This window comes from Nerophis lumbriciformis, linkage group LG08, assembly GCF_033978685.3.
Source record: "Nerophis lumbriciformis linkage group LG08, RoL_Nlum_v2.1, whole genome shotgun sequence".
NCBI classification, from domain to species: domain Eukaryota; kingdom Metazoa; phylum Chordata; class Actinopteri; order Syngnathiformes; family Syngnathidae; genus Nerophis; species Nerophis lumbriciformis.
The window spans coordinates 36,186,388-36,212,809 of NC_084555.2; the positions used below are offsets into that span (position 1 = coordinate 36,186,388).

Genomic DNA, 26,422 nt, shown 5'->3' on the forward strand with positions numbered 1-26,422 from the left:
GTGGCCGTTCCGTGGTCGCCTGCCTCGCCTGCTGCAGCGCCATTCCACTCGCCGCCGCCACTTGACTTGTCCTCGATGGATTCGGGGACACTTTGCCTGGCGACCCACCACAAAGTCCTCCCTGCGCCCTCCCGTGACTCTTGAACTTGTTTTTTTGTGGTATTCTGGGGACCTCTGGAATCTGTCCTTAAAGGGGGTTTTGTCATGATCCGTGGCCCGGATCATGTTTTGTTCAGTCATGTTCTGTTAGTTTTGGACTCCCTCAGTTCCTGTTTTGTGCACTCCTGGGTTTGTTTTGGTTACCATGGGTACTGATTGGGTTCACCTGCCTCTTGTTAGTGTTCGGCCCGCTTACCTGCTGCTGAGCACTAATCAGAAAGCTATTTATTCACGTTTCTCACCACGCTTAATAATAATAATAATAACTGGGATTTATATAGCGCTTTTCTAAGTACCCAAAGTCGCTTTACATGTAGAACCCATTATTCATTCACACCTGGTGGTGGTAAGCTACTTTCATAGTCACAGCTGCCCTGGGGTAGACTGACGGAAGCGTGGCTGCAATTTGCGCCAACGGCCCCTCCGACCACCACCTATCATTCATCATTCAATTCACCGGTGTGAGTGGCACCGGGGGCAAAGGGTGAAGTGTCCCGCCCAAGGACACAACGGCAGCGATTTTTTGGATGGTAAGAGGCGGGGAGTGAACCTGCAACCCTCAGGTTTCTGGCACGGTTGCTCTACCCACTACGCCATGCCGCCCCGCTTAGTTTGGCTTTATTTGCTATATGCAACACGTTACGTTGGTTTCCTCCTGTTTTTGGAATCCTGATTCCTGCGCTAAGTTTGTTCCTTAGCTCCTCGTGCGATTGGCACGCTTTCTTTTTGTTTGTTTCCTGTCTTTTGTATTGTGCTATGATTTATGGCAATAAATCATATCCTATCTGCACGCTTTCGTCCGGAGTTATCTGTCTGTGCATCTTGAGAGAACGACCCCGCAGTAAGATGCTACCCCCACGTGACACGCATGATACAACAGACGATTCATTTACACGGAAAGGAACCACATTTGGTAACTTAAATTTGAATCGAAATGGACAAGAAAGTGGCACGTTGGTCGGATGACGGCGATAATTGGCTCGTTCCCAAGATGCAAATAGCCGAGGAGGCAAAGTGCAGTTAAACATGTACTATGGTTCAAATAAACAAAATACGAGTCCCGCGAGGAACGGTACTTAAGCATAGGAAAGGCTATGCAAAACAAACAGAATGCTGGACAACAGCAAAATCTTACGAAAAGTGTGGAGCAGAGACGGCGTCTGCATCAGATAGATATCTGTCATTCAACAATCAAAGTCCCAACAATAAAAGACTGTATCCGCACAACTTAAATAGTCTAGATTTATAACAGAAAACAGGTGCGGGGAACAGTGCTCAGAGGCAGGAGTCAAGTAGCTGCAGGGAAACACAAAAACGAAAGTCCCACCCAAAATACAAGCACAAGACAGGAACTAAACAATAAACATGGAAAAACACTAACAAACTCAAAATAAGGATGCCCCCCAACAAAACGGATTCCAGACGTTCTAGGAAAAAACCCAGAAACAGTCCAAAACTAAGGGAGGGCAGGAGGACCAGGCATTGGGTTCCCTGGTCACGCGTCCTCGCAGGCAGCGGGGTAGAGTCAGATGGCGGCACCGAGTAGACTGGCGCACCAGCAGCCGTAAAGATCCACGCCCGAGATCCTGGGCATTGCTGCTGATGCCGTCCATGAAAAGGCCAGATTTGTGGCTGATGAGGAGTGTGACCTGAGCGAGAAGGGCGCTCCAGCAGCTGTGAAGGCCCTTGAAGCCAATGGCAAGCAGAGCGTCCATGGAACGGCCACAATCTTGGCCGACAAGGAGGAGGCGTGTGGGCGCCAGATGTGCGTCTCTGCAGAAAACTAAGAGAGCGAGCGCCCGACGGGCGCTTTAGTGGAAGGCAAGCTGGAGGTAGCGCAGATGCAGGTGAACTGGAGGTTATGCAGGCTGCTGGGCGGGGATCTGGCTGGCATCGACGGAGAACTCACTGGAGGCAAGGCTGGTGTCGACGGAGGACCCACTGGAGATAAGGCTGGCATTGACGGAGGACCCACTGGAGAAGCTGATGGTGGAGATGGCATCGGCAGCAGAGCCACTGGAAGCAGCACTGGAGATGGTGTCGGCAGCCGTGCAGGAGATGGTGGCCTGGCTGGACGGAAGGAAGAACTGGCCTCGGACAGGAAGTGGCAGTCTTGAAGGAGGAAGAAGCCTTGTAAGACCTCCGCAGTCACACAGCTACCAGCACTATCCACTACCCCCCAGGACGAGTCAAGACACTGTCTCTGGTTTGCGGGAGGAGCGTTTGACTCACGACGTCAGCAGGAGCAGAAGCTAAGGGTGGATGGGCTCTCGGAAGCCGTGAGGTCGGTCTTGGTGCATGGGCGGTCAGGTTCGGCTGACTGTCAAGCCTGGACTGCACTGGCTCGCAGCGTAGGATATGAAAAGTTATGCTAGGTTGCCGTTAGTGTTGCCAAACGCAAATAGTTTAGGAGTAGAGGGGTGCCGTGCTTGATCCATGAGCAGCGAAGGAAGTTGCATGAGCTGCCGGTTCGGCACACGGCCAAAAACTATCATTATAAAAAGGAGAATTCTCCGGCCCCCAAACCATCAACTCCTACGGTGAGTCTCGTAATGCCTCCATTTCTTCCCGAATCATCCTCTCAAACTCCTCTTCTGAGTGTTCCTCGGAGGGAACATTCATATGTCTTGACTTTCTGTGACGTATCGGTCGCATGACAGCGATAAATGGATTGTTCGGCCAAAAAGTGCCATTATTAAAGGATGATTCTCCAGCTCCCATACCATCAACTCCTCCGGTGAGTCCCGGTGAGTCTTGTAATGCCTCTATTTCTTCTCGAATCATTCTCTCAGACTCCTCTTCTGAGTATTGCTCCGCGGGAACATTTGTATGTCTTGATCGGGACTTTCTGTAATGCATCGGTCCCATGACGGCAATAAAAGGCTTGTTACCAAGATGCAGAAAGCTGAGGAGGCAACATGCAGGTAAAAAGGCATTTAATTTAAGAGGAGCATGTGTCTACATGTATTTGATCAACTGTGTAAAAGTAAACAACTGTTATTTTAAAGACAAGTATTTTGAATGAGTATTTGTCTCCTCTTCTTCAGATCAAAAATTAGTTGAGACTGAATCAACAGCACATGATGCAGCCACTTCATTTAGTTTTTTTTCAAGAGAGGATTAATCGATTATCAATTCCATTAAAGGCCTACTGAAATGCGATTTTCTTATTCAAACGGGGCTAGCAGGTCCATTCTATGTGTCGGACTTGATCATTTCGCGATATTGCCATATTTTTGCTGAAAGGATTTAGTAGAGAACATCGACGATAAAGTTCGCAACTTTTGGTCGCTGATAAAAAAGTCTTGCCTGTACCGGAAGTAGCAGACGAGTAGCGTGACGTCACAGGTTGTGGAGCTCCTCACATCTGCACATTGTTTACAATCATGGCCACCATCAGCGAGAGCGATTCGCACCGAGAAAGCGACGATTTCCCCATTAATTTGAGCGAGGATGAAAGATTCGTGGATGAGGAAAGTGAGAGTGAAGGACTAGAGGGCAGTGGGAGCGATTCAGATAGGGAAGATGCTGTGAGAGGCGGGTGGGATCTGATATTCAGCTGGGAATGACTAAAACAGTAAATAAACACAAGACATATACTTACTCTATTAGCCACAACACAACCAGGCTTATATTTAATATGCCACAAATGAATCCCGCATAACAAACACCTCCCCCCTCTCGTCCATATAACCCACCAATACAACTCAAACACCTGCACAACACACTCAATCCCACAGCCCAAAGTACCGTTCACCTCCCCAAAGTTCATACAGCACATATATTTCCCCAAAGTCCCCAAAGTTACGTACGTGACATGCACATAGCGGCAGGCACGTACGGGCAAGCGATCAAATGTTTGGAAGCCGCAGCTGCATGCGTACTCACAGTACCGCGTCTGCGCATCCAACTCAAAGTCCTCCTGGTAAGAGTCTCTGTTGTCCCAGTTCTCCACAGGCCAATGGTAAAGCTTGACTGTCATCTTCCGGGAATGTAAACAATGAAAAACCGGCTGTGTTTGTGTTGCTGCAGTCGGCCGCAATACACCGCTTCCCACCTACAGCTTTCTTCTTTGCTGTCTCCATTGTTCATTGAACAAATTGCAAAAGATTCACCAACACAGATGTCCAGAATACTGTGGAATTTTGCGATGAAAACAGACGACTTAACAGCTGGCCACCATGCTGTCCCAAAATGTTCTCCACAATCCGTGACGTCACGCGCAGGCGTCATCATACCGAGACGTTTTCAGCAGGATATTTTGCGCGAAATTTAAAATTGCACTTTAGTAAGCTAACCCGGCCGTATTGGCATGTGTTGCAATGTTAAGATTTCATCATTGATGTATAAACTATCAGACTGCGTGGTCGGTAGTAGTGGGTTTCAGTAGGCCTTTAAGGATTGTGAATAATAAACAGCACATCTCTTTCCAATTTTTGCGTATTTCCAGAATGACTGATCTGATGATATGGTCAGAGTGCAGATGCGTTCCGTTAGTGGCATTTAGCCACTATGGCCTCCACCTGTGGAACATGTTATGCTGAAGAGCCTAAGAAACTGCAGAGGCCGTTGATATTTAAAAAAAAAAAATGTTAAGGACACACCTTTTTAATTAAGATTTTTTAACTGATCGTTTTAAACTCTTCTTAGGCTCTTAATTTTAGTCTTTTATTTTCTATTTTATTTATTATGATTATTACTACAATCATTCTTACTATTTTATGTTTTTATTTATTTATTACCACATTTACCGGACTATAATCCGCACCGGTATATAAATCGCACCAACTTAATTTAAGAAGGACAAACAATGTTTTCATATGTTAGCCGCACCGTACTATAAGCCGCAGACATTATGTATACTGGTGCATTGTGAAATTAGATATTTACATGAAAATGTTTAGTAAATGCTTAATTACTGAATTGTTTCCAAACGGTGCCTGTAACATGGCAGTAAAACGGCTGATCAAACAAAACAGAAAAGTCATTGATGTCTTTATTCATCCTTTATGAGATGAATACGATGTTCCATCCATCCATTTTCTACTGCTTATTCCCTTTGTTATTTTTTAAAATAGAATTGAGGATGTTTATCAGGATTATTCTTCCTTGTACTTTGTAAACCCTTTGAGTTTGAAATGTTTCTAAAAATGGATAATTTTATGACATTGTTTGATTTATTTGCTTAATCCATTACATTATTTAGCCGTTCACAAAAAAAATCCATAGATTAGCCGCACCTATGTATAAACCGCAGGGTTTAAAGCTTAAGAAAAAAGTAACCACTTATAGTCCGGAAAATATGCTAATTCATTATTTTTATTTTTATTTTGTAGATATATTTTATATTATATAATTGTTAGTTATTTTCCAGTGTGAGCGTCTCAAAGGTTGCATTTTTTCTGAACTCTCAGTGCCATCCCATGTATTGTTATTGTCAATAGTGCTCTGTCTGCGTGAGTGTATGTGTGTTTTTTCTTTTTTTGATGTAAAGTTAAAGTACCAATGATTGTCACACACACTAGGTGTGGTGAAATTTGTCCTTTGTGTTTGACCCATCCCCTCGGAGGTGAGGGGAGCAGTGGGCAGCAGCGGTGGCCACGCCCAGGAATATTTTTTGGTGATTTAACCCCCAATTCCAACCCTTGATGCTGAGTGCCAAGCAGGGAGGTAATGGGTCCCATTTTTATAGTCTTTGGTATGACTCGGCCGAGGTTTGAACTCACAACCTACCGATCTCAGGGCGGACACTCTAACCACTAGGCCACTGAGTAGGCACTTTATTTTGCAACTTGCCTGTGTATGAAAAGTGCTGTATAAATAAAATTGTATTTTATTATAAATACATTTGATCATGATAATAATTGTGTGGTTACAAATTAATTTTGATCTTCCCTACAAAGGAAACTGCTTTTTGTGTATTTTTGTGTTAATGTTACAAAAGGCATAAATTAGCCTTCCCTAATACACAATACTTATGTAATTAAAGGTATGTTTTATGTTAGTCATACAAATACACAAAGTGTAGTGAAGTGAATTATATTTAAATAGCGCTTTTTCTTTAGAGAGTCAAAACACTTTACATAGTGAAACCCATTGTCTACATTTAAACCAGTGTGGGTGGCACTGGGAGCAGGGGGGGGTACATAATCTTATCCAAGGACTCAACGGCAGTGACTAGGATGGGGCTAGCTGGAATCGAAACTGTAACCCTTAAGTTGCTGACTCGGCCGCTTTATCAATGTCAGGCTTGTCCCTGACAGTTTGACTGTTTTAGTTTTTTCTCTGTGTTTGTCTTAGTTTCCTGTCAGCGCTTTTATTTTGTCTTCATTTCCTGAGTGTCTCCCTGAGTGCTGCTTCCCCTCAGCTGTGGCTGATTGGCACCTGGCCACACCTGGTGTCAATCAGCCAGCTACTATTTAAACCTGCCTTCTCCTCCAGTCATTGCTGGATCATTGTCGTTCCTACCTGTCGTGTCGTTGTTCTTAATACTTGTCGTTGTAGCTCTGTCTACTTTTGGTTTCACTCTGCTCATGTCCTAGTTCCTTCGTGTCACAGTAAGTGTTTTTGGTTTCTTGTCCACAGTTAGCCTCTGTGCTATTTTAGTTCATAGCCAAGTTTGTTCTTCGCCTTGTGCGCGCCTTTTGTTACCCTTTCGTTTGTTGTTTTGCCTTAGTGTATAATTAAATCATGTTTTCTCGTACAATGCCTTCCACCTTCTCTGCATCTTGGGGTTCGTCACCTACAAACTCTGACAATCAACTGAGCCACGCCGCCGTGTAATAATTTATCATTATTATTATATAACAAAGAAAATAACTACACATACCGTTTCTTGTTTTGGGACCTGGACCAAAACAGAGAGCAGCTGGTCAATATCAAGGAAAGGAGCTACAGCTTAGGGAAGGCAAAGGAAGAATATTTAAATCATGTTGGTACGCACCAAAGTCAGGGTGAAAACATGTGTTAGTTCCATACCATTCTTCAAACCGAAGAAAAACTCTTCATTTTGCAGCATCTCCTGAATGGCGTCCAAGCGTGTGTTGATGGTGTCCACATCCACCAAAGGCTCCAGAATATTAGAGCGTAACCTTCTGGCTCCCCCCGGAGTTTTCGTGTGGTTAAGCACGCCTAATAGAGTATGGTCGCTTCTGTGCACACACGCGCACACACACACACACACACACACACACACACACACACACACACACACACACACACACACACACACACACACACACACACACACACACACACACACATGCACACACAGTAAATATATAGCTGAAACAGTGCAAGGGTTACACCTGAGATGACGTTTCACCACTTGCTTTCTTACCTGTGGTCTTTATTATTGACCACCAGCTCCATGTTTCTGGCTGATATAGAGTCGATCATGGCCGTCTGTTGGCTTCCTTTAAAGCTCACTTTAAGCGACTTGGCAGCGTACACAGAGTTCTGAATAAACTCCAAGTATTTCAGCAAAGCAGCTGCAGCTGCTAGGCAATAATATCTGCACAAAATGCCCATTTTGTAATAAAAAACTGTTTTCTTTTCTTTCACACATTATTGTCTTCAATGGCATACTTGGCTTGAACTTCCATGACGACTGTGCTAAATTCTGGAGCACACAGCTGTTGGATGTACTCCATCCCTTTTTTCTCATTAAAATATTTTCTTTGGATTGCAGTAAAAGCAACACCCTGACAAACAAAATGTAAATATGTGCATTAATGACAGTATATTGACAGTTTTTTGAATGATATGTTTCGCATTAGTACCTGGAAGTTCTCTGTGATAAGGTTGAACAGCTTTGTCCCTTTTCCCTTTTCACTAGCAGTGTCTGGCATCAGTATCTCCATTGGCAACAAGATATGCACCATGGTTATAACCTGAATAAGTGTACAGTATAGCATCATTTTTTTTACAGTTAATATGATATTTGTCATTGTTTAGGCTACCTTTGCATAGGTTCCAGTGTCTGAAAACTGAGACAGTACAAGCTCTGGACAGTTCAAGTTAAGACTGGCCATTCCAATCTCTCCCCTGGCCATGCCGCGCCCTTCAACCACTGCCACAATCACTGATGCAGCAGACGTTGTGGTTGAAGAGGGGCAACTGGTTGGGGCTAAAAGGCAAATTCAAGTGAGACAATGGGATGCAGCTGCTTAACTTTAGGCGCTTTAGTACCAGTGTAATCACAATGTGGTGTCCGTGCAGTTTGTGCGGCCACTGCTGAACCTGGGGCCCTCCTGAGTTTTGGCATTCCTCCGCGGCTGTGGAGGGAGGAGCTGTCTGATGTAGAGACAAGGTGGGGTGGATTGTTGCTTACTAACTGGACACTGTTGGAGAACTGACCTTTGTCAAAAAAGGAGAAGAGGATGTCTTTTAATGGGGAACTGCACTTTTTTTTTTTTTAGAAAAGAGCCTATTGTTTACAATCATTATAAGAGAAGAGAACACACATGTATTTTGGGGGGGTGCGGTGCGGCTATTGGGAGTCACTATTGTAGCCTTCAAAGCCCTCTTAAAACAGTGTTTCTCAAATATTTTCTGTTACGCCTCCCCCCCAAGAAGAAGAAAATATTTTGCGACTTAGACTTAGACTTCCTTTTTGAAGTCATTCAAATTTTGTTGCATTAGCTCAGGGTAGTGAAGGATAAAAAAGCAATAAGGTGCAGATATAAATAAATAGATTACTGTATAGATAAATATATTGCACTTTTGCATATGCATCCACGTTTATGGATGTATGTTCTTTTAATTTGTAAAGTAAATGAAAAGTATCATCTTCATTACAATTGTTTCTACATTTTTAGTAAATGGTATCTGCTACCGGGTTGTATCTCGCATGATGAGAGTGACGCATGCTCAATACGAAGGGTCCTCTCGAGCCGCACACACCCCTTCGACAGACCTGGTTTCTAATCGCATAATCCAGGTGTGTTAGTCCGACTTTTCAAAAACAGAACACGATCGGATTAAGGTGTTTCAATGGGCTGTAGGTAGTGATTGGACCAAATGTGCAGAGGCTTCGAGGCGTGTGTCGAGTAATGGAGAGAGCGTTTCCACGAAGCGCGTATCGAGGTTGTTATACTATACCTCTGCATAACATTGTAAGCTTATTAACCATAAAGGAAACAACACACCGGTCGTTCCTCGTCTCCCACCGTGTTTACAGTGAAGTCAAGTGCTACATATGCTTCATCATATGTTCCCAGATGTCACACGCACCTCTCCCCGGCATTACACCGCGCCCCCAGGGGGGCACAACCCACTATTTGAGAAGGACTGCTCTAAAACAACTTAAAAACGCTCCATCAACGTTTTGTATGCACATTGCAAGTATACATATAATGCAGTAAGAGACACATTCATAAAAATACATAATATGCACAATATATACCGTGTTTTGGTCAGTTTGAGCACTGCCAGAACTTGTTTCCTCTGCGCATTTATTCCCGTTTCCAAAGCAGCACACTTCCGACTTCTGGCAACAAATGTGTGTTCCTACTTCCGGAAACAAACACTAGTGCGTTGTAATCATGGCAGACTCAGTAATAGACAGAGGTGGGTAGAGTAGCCAGAAATTGTACTCAAGTAAGAGTACTGTTACTTTAGAGATTTATTACTCAAGTAAAACTAAGGAGTAGTCACCCTAATATTTACTTCAGTAAAAGTAAAAAGTATGTCGTGAAAAAACTACTCAAGTACTGAGTAACTGATGAGTAACCTGTTCGTTTAATGATGACGGCAACAAATAATGCACAAAAACATAAAAATAGCAATGAGCAAATTCAGAGCCAGGAATATCTCTTAAACAACTAAAACAATAATATATATTAAATAATAATACATAAACATAAAAAAAATGAAGGCAAATTGAGCCACAATTACTTAACAGCACCATAGGCTCAGTAAGCAGAGATTATAAAGGAAAATAACAAGTTAGCCTTTACGCAAACCATAAACTGATAGGTGTGGGATGCATTGGGAACACACTGTGCACTTCTGATTGGTGTTTCTATGCATGCGTGTGTGTCTTTGTCTGTCTCTCTATGAGGCTGCAGTGCGTTAATAAATGTCCCCACACGATGTACATTTGACAGTGATTCATAGCAGGGAAGCTAACATCAGCCTACGGTGACAGCCAAAATATCTACTAACGTTACTTACCGCAATGTGCTTCCTCAAATTTGACGTTGAGTTCATGTAAGCTTATAAATAAATGATAAATGGGTTGTACTTGTATAGCGCTTTTCTACCTTCAAGGTACTCAAAGCGCTTTGACACTACTTCCACATTTACCTATTCACACACACATTCACACACTGATGGCGGGAGCTGCCATGCAAGGCGCTAACCAGCAGCCATCAGGAGCAAGGGTGAAGTGTCTTGCTCAGGACACAACGGACATGACGAGGTTGGTACTAGGTGGGGATTGAACCAGGGACCCTCGGGTTGCGCACGGCCACTCTCCCTCTGCGCCACGCCGTCCCTAAGCTTGTTGCCGCTGAAACTTTATGTGCAGTTAATCATGTGACCGCCTGGCTCTGTTTGATTGGTGAAACGGAGTCAAACGTCACCAGTGACTGCATTTGATTGGTGAAACAGAGTCAAACGTCACCAGTGACTGTATTTGATTGGTGAAACGCAGGCATGCGATAGATTCTACTTTGAAGGTCTGTCTGACAAACCAAAACAAACAAAGCGTGCATTAACAGATCGATAAAAATCAGTAGCGAGTAGCGAGCTGAATGTAGATAAATGGAGCGGAGTAAAAGTAGCGTTTCTTCTCTATAAATATACTCAAGTAAAAGTTAAAGTATGTTGCATTAAAACTACTCTAAGAAGTACAATTTATCCCAAAAGTTACTCAAGTAGATGTAACGGAGCAAATGTAGCGCGTTACTACCCAACTCTGGTAATAGACAACAAAGTCGACTAATTTCGAGAATTCACAACCTTATCTTTCTTAACCTGACTATACGGAGGATGAACCGCTGCTTAACAAAGCCAGCACAAAAAGAGTCTGAAACATTGGAGCAGACGGAAGCTGAGAGAGATGACTTTTGCTACAGTATAGCCTGTCTAAATGCTAAATTTCATTTTCATTGGTGTTTTAGAACAAGACAGTCGCTGACATTTTGTTCATTATTTCTACTCTTTATATTTTGACATGTAATAGTTGAATTATTTTGAAACATAAACAACATGACTGCAAGATATTTCTTATTTCATGCTATGAATCACAAATGGCTATTCAGATAAAGGAAGTTAGCTAATAGAATAAACATTGTTTGTACTCTATGATTTTTAAATTGGTCTGATTTCTCAAATATATTTTTTTGTGTATTTTCACAGCTATGTGTAAAGTCCAAGTGTCCATGCACACTCTGTAATGTGACTATTGTTCATACGCCATGTGCCTCCCATACACAGGAGGGCGCATATTTAATTTTAGCGCGGTTAAATTAATTCCTTTTCCGGTTGACCTATGACATCACACTACGCATCTGCGGATCCTTACAACTTGTGATTTCCACTGTAATATTGGCACAGATTACAAATATTACGTCTGTAATGGCTATGTTGATGCTAAATAGCAGACAGCATCAAGTAATGATCTTGGATTCCGCTACGAACATGACGCTACTACCAAGAATGTATCAGGGCGGATGCAGGTCTGATGCAAAGAAAGACTGGCAGAAGAGTTTTTTCGAAATAACTTTCAGACGAAAATCACGGAAACAAATCTTTTGAATGTCTCGAAGTTCCACCATAAGGCTCTGTGGATTGATGGAAGGAGTTTCAAATTCAAAGAAAAAGGTTGTGTGAGTCCCGACTGATATCCAGAGGAAGGTTGCTATTGTTCTTGACTATCTTGCCATTTGTGCGGAAAATTAAATATTTGTCTTGCACAAATGCAGCGCGAAAAGGGTTTGTGTACGCTTTAATATTCGCCTTTAATATATCTGCTTCATTATCTTTCATCTCATTCCTATTTCGTTCGGGAGTCCAAATTAAGCCGTCATTTTACATTTCCTTAGCTACCTTCTTAAATAAAACTCCATTTCTTTTTTTCTACCATCGATGCACTTCAAAATGTTATGTTAGAGTTAGACTTCCTTTTTATTGTCATTAAAATTTGAACTTTACAGTACAGATAATAATTAAATTTCGTTGCATTAGCTCAAGGTAGTGCATGATAAAAAAGCAATAAGGTGCAGATATCAAATCAAATCAAATCAACTTTATTTATAAATAAATAAATAGATTACTGTACAGATAAATATATTGCACTTTCCGCCCGATTGTAGCTGAGATAGGCTCCAGCGCCCCCCGCGACCCCAAAGGGAATAAGCGGTAGAAAATGGATGGATGGATGGATATGCATCCACGTTTATGGATGTATGTTCCTTTAATTTGTAAAGCAAAGGAAAAGTATAATCTTCATTACAGATACCATTGGTATCTGCTACCGGGTTGTATCGCATGATGAGACTGGCGCATGCTCAATACAAAGGGTCCTCTCGAGGCGCACACACCCCTTCGACAGACCTGGTTTCTAATCGCATAATCCAGGTGTGTTAGTCCGACTTTTCAAAAACCGAACATGATCGGATTAAGGTGTTTCAATGGGCTGTAGGTAGTGATTGGACCAAATGTGCAGAGGCTTCGAAGCGTGTGTCGAGTAATGGAGAGATCGTTTTCACAAAGCGCGTATCGAGGTTTGCTTCATTTAGAGGAGGAGCCAGAAATGATGACGTGCCACGTTGCCAAGTTGTACCATGTGACCGCTTCGGGACGCGGTTCAGATATGCCGGGAGATTCGACAACTCATAAACTGCCCAAGCTTCATTAAAAATGTGGGCTTTTGAAGGATAGATTGAATATATATATATATATATATATATATATATATATATATATATATATATTAGAGATGCGCGGATAGGCAATTATTTCATCCGCAACCGCATCAGAAAGTCGTCAACCATCCGCCATCCACCCGATGTAACATTTGATCAGAACCACATCCGCCCGCACCCGCCCGTTGTTATATATCTAATATAGACGATGCAAGGCATTAGTGAGGTTATAAAGCTTTTGCCTGTTAAAGAAAGGAGACTGATCCAATGCAGTGCAGACATTCGCGTGCCACGCTGTCACGACCCAGACGCACACCAGTGCGCAATCATATGGGAGCCGCGCTGAGCGCACCTCCAAGCGCGTCTCGCTGCCGGCGACGGCCGCGTATGAGCCCGACGCTCCAGCGCCATCCATTTTCAGGGCTAGTTGATTCGGCAGGTGGGTTGTTACACACTCCTTAGCGGGTTCCGACTTCCATGGCCACCGTCCAGCTGCTGTCTATATCAACCAGGGTGAGCCCCACCCCTTTCGTGAGCGCACTGCGCGCAGAGTGACCCCTGTTACGCGCCCCCGGCAATGGGGGTGGCGGGCAGGTAAGCTGCGCGGGCGGAGCGCGCGAAGTGACCCCTGTTACGAGCCCCCGGCCACGGGGGTGGCGGGCAGGTAAGCTGCTTTCCTGCTGCGCGTGACGCCGGCCGCGGCGAAGGCGGACGAGGCGGGGTGTCGGTGTGGTGGGCGCGGTGGTGACCCTGGACGTGCGTCGGGCCCTTCTCGCGGACCGCCTCAGCTACGGCTCCCGGTGGGGCCCTCTCGGGGGAAGGGGCCTCGGTCCCGGACCCCGGCGAGGCGTCCCTTCTCCGCTCCGTAAAAGTGTCCATCTCTTTTTCTTTTTTTTCTTCTGTTGTGGCATATGCAGCAGGTGCCTGCTCGTTTTTCGTATGTGGGTAACAACATTTAACTATGTATATATATTTCCGAATTGGTTTAACTGCCACCCGCCTGAATCTATTTAAAATAAAAAAAATGTTTATTTCAACCACCCGACCCGACCCGACCCGCGGATAAAATCTAATTTTTTGTTCGATTCTCGGCAACGTCAGTTCTCAAATGTGTTTATCACTGTAAACATTACATTTATTACAGTAACACATTCTGTATTTATTATTTTAACCAGCTACCAGAAATCAATAGCTGGATGGTGGAGAGGTTTTGTCAAAAAAAAAAAGAAAAAAAAAGTAATTGCCTAAAACCAAAACTAAAAATGAACTAATCTCCTCTGTTCTGTACATCTTTGTCCAAGTTATTGTCATCTTCCTCCTTATGCCATTTGCTTAAGGTGACAGAAAAACAATATACAATCTGTCCTATCATATGATTGTTAATGTTGGCAAAATACAAACACATATACACTACATACAGTATATAACACATAAAACACATTTTATTATACTTTGTTAGTTTACCTGGCAAAACCATTTTGTCAAACATTTATTCTGATTCCTTGTCATTTCCAAGAGCCATAATAGACGCAACATTTCCATGCATCACACATTATGTGGTTAACATGCAGTTGTTTGTAATTATACTTTTGACCAGCAGGTGGAGTCTTGTGACAAATTCTCGAACCCATGGCTCAAGTGGTTCAATGCCTAATGAGGCTTCATCTGACCATCACAAGCTGTAGGTGTTTTTGTTTAGTTTGATATTTCCTTAGTTGTGGGTTAATTCTGTTTCAGCACCCTTGTTTGTGTTTTTAGTTGCCATGGGTGCTGATTTCTTTCACCTGCCTCTGATTAGTGGTCAGGACGCTCACCTGCTCTCAGTCACTCATCAGAGTTATTTATTCCTGCCTCGCACCATACTCTGCCTGACAGTGTTGTTCGCAACACGCAACATTTACGCTTGGTGTTTATTTGGATATATGAGTTTAGAATGACTAGTTTCTTGCTCCGTTGTTGGCTAGTCTATTGCTAAGCTTTGCCATAGCTTCTTGTGCCATCCGCACGTTTTACTTTTTTCACATCCTTTGCCCTGTTATTTTAATAAATCAACCGTCTTACCTGCACACTGCTTCCAGACGTCTTTCTGCATCTTGGGGAAAATACCACCTCAAAATAATGCGACCCCGACGTGACAGTAGGAGGCTTATTTAGAGCCAACAATTTGAGAAATCGGACTAATTTAGTGCATGGACACATACTGACTGCTACAAGGGTAATGTGACCCTGTCCTTAGTAGTCTTTTAGAGAGCAAAGTTGTCTCGCCCACCTCATTTGTCATTAATATGCATTTTTGTATTGCTTTATCAGTGGTGTGCCGTCAGGGCCAGCAAGGCCTTCTCTGCTGGCCTAACATAACCAGAAATCATGATCATAATTAAAGATACAATTATTTTTTTCATTTACTTTCCCTTAATATCTAAAATTATTCATATTCTCTTCATGTCATATTATGCTCGTTCCAGTGCTGTTGTTTTTAGTTTTAGTTTGTATCCAATCAGAATTCAGCTACCTTATGTTGCCATGCTGTACGAAATCTGCCAGACGCCTTCAGAATCAACAATGCAGGTGTCCTTGGACTGTCAGTGAACGAGGACATAGAGTGATAGAAAGTTACGATAGCCAATCAGATCACGAGTTATTGTCAGTAAGGCCTTCTAGATGGCCTCCCGTTGAACGTGACATTTACCCGTCCTGTAATTGGATACTCATCGGGACTGTTAGCGGATGAATTAGAGCAGTGTTTTTCAACCACTGTGCCGCGGCACTCTAGTGTGCCATGAGATACAGTCTGGTGTGCCGTGGGAGATGATCTAATTTCACCTATTTGGGTTAAAAATAGTTTTTGCAAACCAGTAATTATAGTCTGCAAATTATGTGTTGTTCTTGAGTGTCGGTGCTGTCTAGAGTTCGGCAGAGTAACCGTGTAATACTCTTCCATATCAGTAGGTGGCAGCCGGTAGCTAATTGCTTTGTAGATGTCGGAAACAGCGGGATGCAGTGTGCAGGTAAAAAGGTGTCTAATACTTAAACCACAAATAAACAAAAGGTGAGTGCCCCTAAAAAAAGGCATTGAAGCTTAGGGAAGGCTATGCAGAACAAAACTAAAACTTAACTGGCTACAAAGTAAACAAAAACAGAATGCTGGACGACAGCAAAGACTTACTGTGGAGCAAAGACGGCGTCCGCAATGTACATCCGAACATGACATGACAATCCACAATGTCCCCACGAAGAAGGATAAAAACAACTGAAATGTTCTTGATTGCTAAAACAAAGTAGATGGGGAAAATATCGCTCAAAGGAAGACATGAAACTGCTACAGGAAAATACCAAAAAAACAGAAAAAGCCACCAAAATAGGAGCGCAAGACAAGAACTAAAACACTACACACAGGAAAACAGCAAAAAACTCAAAATAAGTCAGGGCGTGATGTGACAGGTGGTGACAGTACACCTACTTTGAGACAAGCACTATAGTGATGCATGCTTGGTTATGGTTTAAAGTCATATCCAACAATTGCGACAACGACTTTTTACTGTCAACTGAGTTTCATTTTTTAAATGATTTCTGCTGGTGGTGTGCCTCCGCATTTTTTCAATGAAAAAAATGCGCCTTGGCTCAAAAAAGGTTGAAAAACACTGAATTAGAGAACACATACAGTTGAGAGACAGTTGCCATAGCCAATCAGATCACAAGTTGTTGACAGCTGTTCTGTTACAACTAAAAGTTGTAAACTCTTGTTGTTAAAGTGTCATGCTTGTCATTAAATTAACATAGTTACATGTGTATTTGTCGCCATCATGTGGTCAGGGCAGTTAATATATCTTTGAGACGTGTGTACTTTGATTGATTGATTGATTGATAGAAACTTTTATTAGTAGATTGCACAGTACATTACCTATTCCGTACAATTGACCACTAAATCAACTTGTTTAAGTCGGGGTCCACTTAAATGAATCATTTTGAATCAAACTTTATTGACCGGAAGTTGCATAAGCCAAGCAGAGAAATGTACGGTATATGTTTTAACTGCTGATGCGTTTTAATTTATTTTTAAATGCGCCAGAAAATAACCCCGTTTTGTACACTGTTAATGTGATTCAATACTAAGTAGGGTGTAAATCTGTTCCTGTATAGCAGGGGTCACCAACGCGGTGCCCGCGGGCACCAGGTCGCCCGTAAGGACCAGATGAGGAGCCCGCTGGCCTGTTCTAAAAATAGCTCAAATAGCAGCACTTACCAGTGAGCTGCCTCTATTTTTTAAATGTTATTTATTTACTAGCAAGCTGGTCTCGCTTTGCTCGAGATTTTGAATTCTAAGAGAGACAAAACTCAAATAGAATTTGAAAATCCAAGAAAATATTTTAAAGACTTGGTCTTCACTAACTGACAAAGAAACAGATAACAGATTTGGTGTCCAGTTCAAAGTGTGACATGATTTATTTAAAAATTTGAGAGTTGACTTTTGTATTTTACATGGGTTATTATTTGTACAAACATGGTGCAAAGTAATTCATGATTTGTTAAAAAATATTAGTGGCTAGCTAGTTAAAATGAGATATTGTGATTTCACAAGACTGTCTTAGAAGTGATAATTTGAAAATGTTCAATTTGAAAAATGTGCACTTAGAGAAAATATAAAAATAAAGTGTTGAATATTGATATTTATCTGTTTCTATATATATTTATTGTGAGAAATCATTAAGATGATCAGTGTTTCCACAAAGATAAATATCATTAATAATTAATAATAACATAGAGTTAAAGGTAAATTGAGCAAATAGGCTATTTCTGGCAATTTAATTAAGTGTGTATCAAACTGGTAGCCCTTCGCATTAATCAGTACCCAAGAAGTAGCTCTTGGTGTCAAAAAGGTTGGTGACCCCTGCTGTAAAGTATTTCCCCAGCAATGGTCATGTGGAGACATCAATGATGGTATTTTGAGAGGTAATCATTGAAGTCGGACATCACTAAAGGCCTAGGTGGGAAACGCAGGGCCGGCCAGTGTGCTTTACGCACGTAAAACTATAAATATTCACTATAAAACGGGTTTTGTGTTAACATGTGTGGGTGTCTGGAACAGATTAAATTAATTTACAGTATGTCCTATGGGAAAAACAAGTCAGTTTTCTACAGACCCTTTGAAACGGGTTAATACCAAAAACCGAGGGATCACTAAAATTACCTGGTGCTGGGCGAGGTCGTGATGGACCACTGCTCGAACGAGTACTGCCTCCATCCGAGCTTGAAGCTGATACTGGGTTGAAAGAAGTGGTTTCATTCAACGCAATTGTGTCAACTGGAGTAACTTCACAAGTCTGTTCATGTTCTGAAGTGTCACTAGTTGCTATCTCTTCTGTGCTGCTACGAAACATTGTAAATGTCAAATTTTCTCAGTATATGATATATATTTCCCAGGTTATTGGTTCAGCTGCACATAATTAGATTCTCAAACGTTAATATGCAATTAAAGACACGTACAACGGAGACTGTTGTTAGCTAAAAAGCTAACAGCCGCCATTAAAGAAATTGACATCTGGCGCTCGCATCTGCGCATGCCCCTCAAATATGAAATTGAAAAGATATTAGAGACTTTTGTGAGTTTATCTACATAATATCCTCTAATTAATCCCCTTACACCCCTCGCCCAAAAAACAACAACAAAAACAGAACACGCCACGTTATAGCAAACATGATGACACGGCAAAAACACACACATTCTGTCCCATTTAACGCGTCGCACTCTTATTTTGAAAATACCAAACACCAACTTCCATTTTCTCGCCGGCTGGACTAACATGGCGGCGTATGGAGACCACAACAACTATTTTGTGAGAGAAATTGAGAAACACGACGGCTCCGTCTTGAAGGTTAATCAGTGTCATATGGGGGACGTTGGTTGCGTGGTTTGGGATGCCGCCATTGTTCTTGCTAAGTATTTAGAGACGAAACTATTTCACGATCCATCTTTAGGAGTCAACTTGTGGGCTGGTCGAAGAGTGGTGGAGTTAGGAGCAGGCACTGGGGTGGTGGGATTGATGGCAGCAACACTCGGGTGAGTTAATAAGATAGTACAATTATACGCTTTACTTTTGTGTATTTGTTTACCAACCTTACACATATTTCGTGTTTTTCTGAATTGATTACTATAGCGCTCATGTTAGTGTGACAGACTTGGAGGATCTACAGAGCCTCCTGAACATCAACATCCAAGACAACCACACACTCATCCATAATGGATCCATCACTGCCAAGGTACTAAAATGGTTTGTACTAATATATTTATATTTAATATGGTAGAGTTTGTCTGTGCCCCCAAAGTGGGGCCCGCAGGCCAAATTTGACCCGCCGTGTTATTTCGTTTGGCCCGCCAAATGGTGGCTACCAAATTTAATACATATTCATACTGGCCCCTGTTTGATTGATTGATTGAGACTTTTATTAGTAGATTGCACAGTACATTACATATTTCGTACAATTGACCACTAAATGGTAACACCCAAATAAGTTTTTCAACTTGTTTAAGTCAGGGTCCACGTTAATCAATTCATGGTATAAATATATATCATCACACAAGTTAATCGTCATCAGAGTATATACATTGAATTATTTACACTATTTACAATTCGAGGGGTGGGATCTGAAGTGAAGTGAAGTGAAGTGAAGTGAATTATATTTATAAAGCGCTTTTCTCTAGTGACTCAAAGCGCTTTTACATAGTGAAACCAAATATCTAAGTTACATTTAAACCAGTGTGGGTGGCACTGGGAGCAGGTGGGTAAAGTGTCTTGCCCAAGGACATAACGACAGTGACTAGGATGGCAGTAGCGGGGATCGAACCTGGAACCCTCAAGTTTCTGGCACGGCCACTCTACCAACCGAGCTATACAGGGCGTTGGGGGGGGTTAGGTTTGGTTGATATCAGCACTTCAGTCATCAACAATAATATAATCTGAGAAATGGACATTGAAACAGTGTAGGTCTGACTTGGTAGGATGTGTACAGCGAGCAGTGAACATAGTGAGCTCAGAAAGCATAAGAACAAGTACCGTATTTTTCGGACTTTAAGTCTCAGTTTTTTCCATAGTTTGGCCGGTGTGACTTATACTCAGGAGCGACTTATGTGTGAAATTATTAACACATTACCGTAAAATATCAAATAATATTATTTAGCTCATTCACGTAAGAGACTGGACGTATAAGATTTCATCGGATTTAGCAATTAGGAGTGACAGATTGTTTGGTAAACGTATAGCATGTTCTATATGTTATAGTTATTTGAATGACTCTTACCATAATATGTTACGTTAACATACCAGGCACGTTCTCAGTTGGTTATTTATGCGTCATATAAGGTACACTTATTCAGCCTGTTGTTCACTATTCTTTATTTATTTTAAATTGCTTTTCAAATGTCTATTCTTGGTGTTGGGTTTTATCAAATACATTTCCCCAAAAAATGCGACTTATACTCCAGTGCGACTTATATATGTTTTTTTCCTTCTTTATTATGCATTTTCGGCCAGTGCGACTTATACTCCGGAGCGGCTTATACTCCGAAAAATACGGTATATACATTTGATTATTTACATTTGATTATTTACAATCCGGGGAGGTGGGATGTGGTGGGCGGAGGGTGTTAGTGTAGGGTTGTAGTTGCCTGGAGGTGTTCTTTTAGTGTCAAGCTGCACAGTCATTGATGGCATGTTCGCAAGGCTACACTGAAAAAAGTCAGTAGGTTTTACTGTAAAAACTTGGCAGCGCAGTCACCAGATATTTACCGCAAAATCATCAGTGGTACAGTTTTTCCATTTACAGTAATGCACTGTAAAAACAAGGACTGTAGATTGTACAGTAGCAGCTCGGTCGCCAGATGTTTGTGGTAAAAACAACAGTGGTACTGTTTTTCATTACATAGTAATACGAGTGTGAATGTTGTCTGTCTGTGTTGGCCCTGTGATGAGGTGGCGACTTGTCCTGGGTTTACCCCGCCTACCGCCCGCATGCAGCTGAGATAGGCTCTAGCGCCCCCCGCGACCCTGAAAGGGACAAGCGATAGAAAATGGATGGATGGATGGCACTGTAAAAAATGGCCATAGATTTTACGGTAAAAAAAACTGTCAGCTCAATCACCAGAATTTAACATAAAAACAACAGTGGTACCGTTTTTCCAATTTACAGTAATTTGGTGTAAAACCCACTATAAATATAATGTTTAAATTATTTTGACTGAGCTACCATTTTTTAAAATTGTAAAATATATAGATTTTTTTTACAGGATGTTAGGGGACTATCAACAAAAAAAAGCACGTATAGTCGCCGAGAGGCTGAACAGTGTAAACATTTGTACCCGCCAGACGGCCTGCCATGTCCAAAAAGGATCCCTTCAATGTTGTTGCATTTTAAATATTTATTTTGCTTTAAACAATAGTGAAAATAACTTCCCAAACTTAACGCGTCTATTAATACATTTTATCAAACTGAATATGCTCTATCAAATTAAATGTGTTATATCAAAGTGGTCTAGATACGGTCAGCAAAGTATGACATCCCCTGTCACCCTCTCACTTCCTCAACAGCTGATATTACTACTGCTGACGTACCACACTCCACGTGACTCACAACCCCACCAATCACCAAATGACAAGCCAATCAGTCAACACAAGAGAGTACACCACACATAATATAAGTGACCTTAGCTGGCACCTACACAGGGTAACTAGTTTGTTTGAATTTGAGACCCCTGCTCTACAGTAAAGTTGTGATTTCTGACGCTCTAGGGAAAATAATAATCTTGGTTGCCATACTTTGCCCACGTGCTATAATGTAAACCTAAACACTTCGAAATTTAGCATCCTCCATATGTCTAATCTGTCCGGGTAAAGTTTGAAAGCGATCAGATAAAATATCTAGGAAGAACTGATTACGGAACAACACCTGGAATTGGCGAAAAACTGCAGAAAATGACCGTTTTGAATCTTCTGAGGTCAAAAATGCACATAAAAGATGCAGAGTTGCATGTTAACTGAATTACGCACACAACTTTTATTTAAATATGGCGGTATGAGGCTAAATTCCTCACTGGTGGTGCTGTTTGGCCCACGAACTATTGGCACATTTTCACTTTTGGAGGCAAACGTTTGGGCACCACTGGTTTATAGGGTTTATATCTGCACTGCATGTACAACACATTGTATATTCTGTCCACATGTGTTAGTTAGAGATTTGTTTTCCAGGGGTGAAGATGTATCTGATTTCCTGCCGTTTCCTGACTATGTCCTTCTGGCAGATTGCATTTATTACGAGCAGGTAGGGTTTCATTTAGACTGACATTTCCCCTAGTTTCACTATATCCACAATCCGTCATCAATAACTTAAATTTCTGCACAGTCGATTGCTCCATTGACAGAGACCTTGAAACTGCTTGCTGGACCAGAGACCTGCATCATCTGTTGCTACGAGCAACGCACTGAGGGCATCAACCCAAAAGTGGAAAGGCAGTTTTTTGAGGTGAGAAAAAGAGTAACTATGTTTTGCATCGCTGAATACATGAATGTAAAAATGTATATTTTTCCCTTGGTCCTATTGGTCACTGTGGTCCTTTTATTTTTGTCCTATAGTTGCTGCAACAAAGTTTCCATTGGGAAGAAATCCCTTTGAGCAAACAAGACCAAGAGTTTAGTAGTCCAGACATCCACATTCTGCACATCCAAAAAAATAAAAACTTGTAAGATGACATTTGTGTATGAATGAAAAATCAAGTAGATTTCAGTAAATAGCTAATTATTTGGGTGCTGTGTTTAACATATTTTATAATTATCTGCAAGATGATAATGATAAATAATAAGTGGGGATAGGTTGATTGGCAACACAAAAAATTGTCCCTAGTGTGTGAATGTGAGTGTGAATGTTTGTCTATCTGTGTTGGCCCTGTGATGAGGTGGCGACTTGTCCAGGGTGTACCCCGCCTTCCGCCCGAATGCAGCTGAGATAGGCTCCAGCACCCTTCGCGACCTCGAAAGGGACAAGCGGTAGAAAATAGATGGATGTAAGTCATGTGAGGGCAGCACGGTGGAAGAGGGGTTAGTGCGTCTGCCTCACAATACGAAGGTCCTGAGTAGTCGTGAGTTCAATCCCGGCCTCAGGATCTTTCTGTGTGGAGTTTGCATGTTCTCCCCGTGACTGCGTGGGTTCCCTCCGGGTACTCCGGCTTCCTCCCACCTCCAAAACATGCACCTGGGGATAGGTTGATTGGCAACACTAAATTGTCCCGAGTGTGTAAATGTGAGTGTGAATGTTGTCTGTCTATCTGTGTTGGCCCTGTGATGAGGTGGCGACTTGTCCAGGGTGTACCCCGCCTTCCGCCCGAATGCAGCTGAGATAGGCACCAGCACCCCCCACGACCTCGAAAGGGACAAGCGGTAGAAAATTGATGGATTTGGATGTGCTGGTTTGTGCCGTAATATTTTTCGTTTGGGTTGTTAATCACAAAATCACATGTGAGTGTTTTCCACTACAGTCAAAGCATTGCCTGGTTTGAACACATGGGGGTGCTAAAGGCCACAAAAATACAACGGGGTATATTTTTGTTATTTGAATGCTTGCAATAAACTGCAATTTTATGACTCAGACATGTATTATTTGTTGCATGATTGACGTCTGTCACGTGATTACCAGGATTAGCTTCAGTGATTCTTCTACTTAAATATGTACTCCAATATTTATTTACTTAAGTGTATGCCAACTCTTGTGCCAGTGCTGCTGCCCGTCGTTTTTCCTCCGCGTAAGGGAAATAATTTTATAGGCGTAAACCATGAAGTACGCCACACACTCCCACAGGCATGCAAGGGCCTCTTCAGTCACTCATGCCGCTTACTGTGTGCAATCCTGCACTTTAATGCAACAACCAATATGGCCCCCAAACTGTGGTCGCAATTAATACTAAAGAGAATTCAATGCTGTATGCACAGCCTGCTCACATGACCACCTGTGTGAAGTTGCCGCCCGCTTCCCCCATTGCAAATATTAAGAAACCACTGCCGTCTGTGCTGGTTTGTGCCGTAATATTTTTCGTTTGGGTTGTTAATCACAAAATGATTCCCGAACGCGGCCACCGCTGCTGCTCACAGCTCCCCTCACCTCCCAGGGGGTGAACAAGGGGATGGGTCAAATGCAGAGGATAATTTCACCACACATAGTGTGTGTGACTATCATTGGGATTTTAACTTTACTTAAAGTTTTAAGGTAATTTTTAACCGTGTTCAAATCCAACCAAACTTGTCCTAAATGTGATGTGCGGATGGATGCTGAAAAGCCAATACCACAAATGTGTGTGAATAATAAAATCTTAATAGCATTTAGGCCTGCAGTGACTAATGGAATAAATTGATTAATTAGATTTTAAGAAGATTTGATTCATATTGTGTTGCTTTGATTAAGTGTTTAATGAGTCTAACTCATAACATTTTATGAAATCCAAACCACATGGGGTGCCCGGAACTAAAAATATGTGAAATTTGTTTTCGCACGGCCACTGCAAAGGAGTGCACATGAGAACGGTGGTGTGTGTGGGCTGTGATCGTTTTTTATTTTTTATTAATGCACACATGTGAAATTTCAATGTTGATTAGTGATGTGCGATATATCTGGTTTTATCCGATACCGAGTACAATTCTGGCGATACCGATCTGATACCAATACTTTGTGCAAATATACCTAATGTGTCTGTTAAATAAAAAATTTAATTTTTTTTAATTTCAAGTCAAGTTGCTGCTCTTGGGGAATCAATAAACAATATAAAAAGAAACAATATTAAATCACAGGGTGAAACAAATTATGGCGTTATTCTGCATTGAATGTGAAACCTTATTTATATTCATCTTTACTGTACAGTATGTAGTGTCTCCAAATAGCCCACGATAAAATGATACATACACTTGTTTTATATTGCGAAGTGACTCAGTTTAATAGCCAGTCATTTTATTGCTTGCGCATTACTTATTAACCTAGGCTAAGAGTGTCCGCCCTGAGATCGGTAGGTTGTGAGTTCAAACCCCGGCCGAATCATACCAAAGACTATAAAAATGAAACCCATTACCTCCCTGCTTGGCACTCAGCATCAAGGGTTGGAATTGAGGGTTAAATCACCAAAAATGATTCATCTCACTAGTTTTTAGCGTCAACATTTCAATTTTTTTTTGTTACTTTACACCTATGTGCTCTATTAATGTATTCGTTAAATAATATTGTATTAGTGTAGTATTTATATGACCACTTTGGACACCCCTGCCATAATATACACTGACAAGTGGGTACAAAGCTGTAGCCAGTCAGTGTACATTTAACACCTTCCAAGCTTGCACTAATGGTTTAAGTATGATCCATTGGCTCTGATAATATGTTTATGTAAACCACAGGAAGTAATGAGTCCCTAAACATATCACGGGGGATCATTTATCAATTAGGGAAAACACTATTATTGTTCTGCAAACCTGTTGCACAACTCTCGGTGAAATTATTTAAAATCTGGCATTTCCCTGATAAATTAAAGTTAAAGTACCAATGATTGTCACACACACACTAGGTGTGGCAAAATGATTCTCTGCATTTGACCCATCATCCTTGATCACCCCCTGGGAGGTGAGGGGAGCAGTGGGCAGCAGCGGTGGCCGCGCCAGGGAATCATTTTTGGTGATTTAACTCCCAATTCCAACCCTTAATGCTGAGTGCCAAGCAGGGAGGTAATGGGTCCCAATATGTCCTGATGTCTATAAATAATTTCCAGCAGTGTTGTGATAGTCTTTGCTAATTGGGTGAGCACTACCGGGGAATACGGCGATTCAGGCTCTCAGCAAATAAGGGCAGCTTTTAGGCATGTGTGTGTGTGTGAGTGGTTGTGTTGTTATTACACACACTCTCTACTGTAAACACACTGAACACGTGTGGTACATGCAGTCTGCCAACTGGTACTGTCAGCTGAAAGAATTTAGAAGAATAAATTGGAATTTACCAGCACACCCCAAGTCTTTATGAATAACTCAAGAACATGGAGTGAAATAAACTAATTCATTGTTGAATTGGGGGTTCTTTTGTGCAGCATCGCTGCATAGATGCATGTAAGTTACTGTATACTGTATATATAAACCTGTTATAGAGATACAGTACTACCTGTTTACAAATGGTATGTTACATCCTTTGCACATTTACATTTCTGTTATGATTGCACAATATAATAATGGATTAGATTTATATAGCACTTTATATAGCCCATAATTAATATTGACAAGACACAAACATACTGTAGATATATTTTTACTGCATCTTATTGACATTTTATTGTTTTCTCTACATTTCTATTCATATTTTATTCATGTTTGCATATAATTTCT

The 26,422-nt window shown here is 41.7% G+C and overlaps 2 protein-coding genes across 2 annotated transcripts in view; one reads left to right on the forward strand and one right to left on the reverse strand.

Moving 5' to 3' along the window:
* Positions 1-18,600, reverse strand: part of msh4 (mutS homolog 4) — a 34,331-nt gene extending 15,731 nt beyond the window's left edge. The window contains exons 1-8 of the mRNA XM_061968814.2: positions 18,220-18,600; positions 8,350-8,517; positions 8,121-8,287; positions 7,941-8,051; positions 7,747-7,862; positions 7,499-7,672; positions 7,138-7,310; positions 6,989-7,056 (exon numbers count right to left, since the gene is read on the reverse strand). Of these exons, the coding sequence (XP_061824798.2) occupies positions 6,989-7,056; positions 7,138-7,310; positions 7,499-7,672; positions 7,747-7,862; positions 7,941-8,051; positions 8,121-8,287; positions 8,350-8,517; positions 18,220-18,409 (1,167 nt within the window). The 5' untranslated portion in view covers positions 18,410-18,600. The remainder of the gene's footprint in view (positions 1-6,988; positions 7,057-7,137; positions 7,311-7,498; positions 7,673-7,746; positions 7,863-7,940; positions 8,052-8,120; positions 8,288-8,349; positions 8,518-18,219) is intronic.
* A 188-nt stretch (positions 18,601-18,788) lies between these two features.
* vcpkmt (valosin containing protein lysine (K) methyltransferase) lies at positions 18,789-23,466 on the forward strand. The gene is made up of 5 exons (XM_061968815.2): positions 18,789-19,089; positions 19,187-19,300; positions 22,271-22,343; positions 22,425-22,544; positions 22,655-23,466. The coding sequence occupies exons 1-5, from the start codon at positions 18,833-18,835 to the stop codon at positions 22,763-22,765; spliced, it is 675 nt and encodes a 224-aa protein (XP_061824799.1). The 5' UTR covers positions 18,789-18,832; the 3' UTR covers positions 22,766-23,466.
* Positions 23,467-26,422: the final 2,956 nt, after the last annotated feature.

What these genes read in the sequence shown, in the direction of transcription:
- vcpkmt (XM_061968815.2), top strand. Translation starts at nt 18,833, where the DNA reads ATGGCGGCGTATGGAGACCACAACAACTATTTTGTGAGAGAAATTGAG. An exon ending in ATTGCATTTATTACGAGCAG is followed by an intron (nt 22,344 to 22,424) that starts GTAGGGTTTCAT and finishes ATTTCTGCACAG; the next exon opens with TCGATTGCTCCATTGACAGA. An exon ending in TGGAAAGGCAGTTTTTTGAG is followed by an intron (nt 22,545 to 22,654) that starts GTGAGAAAAAGA and finishes TTTGTCCTATAG; the next exon opens with TTGCTGCAACAAAGTTTCCA.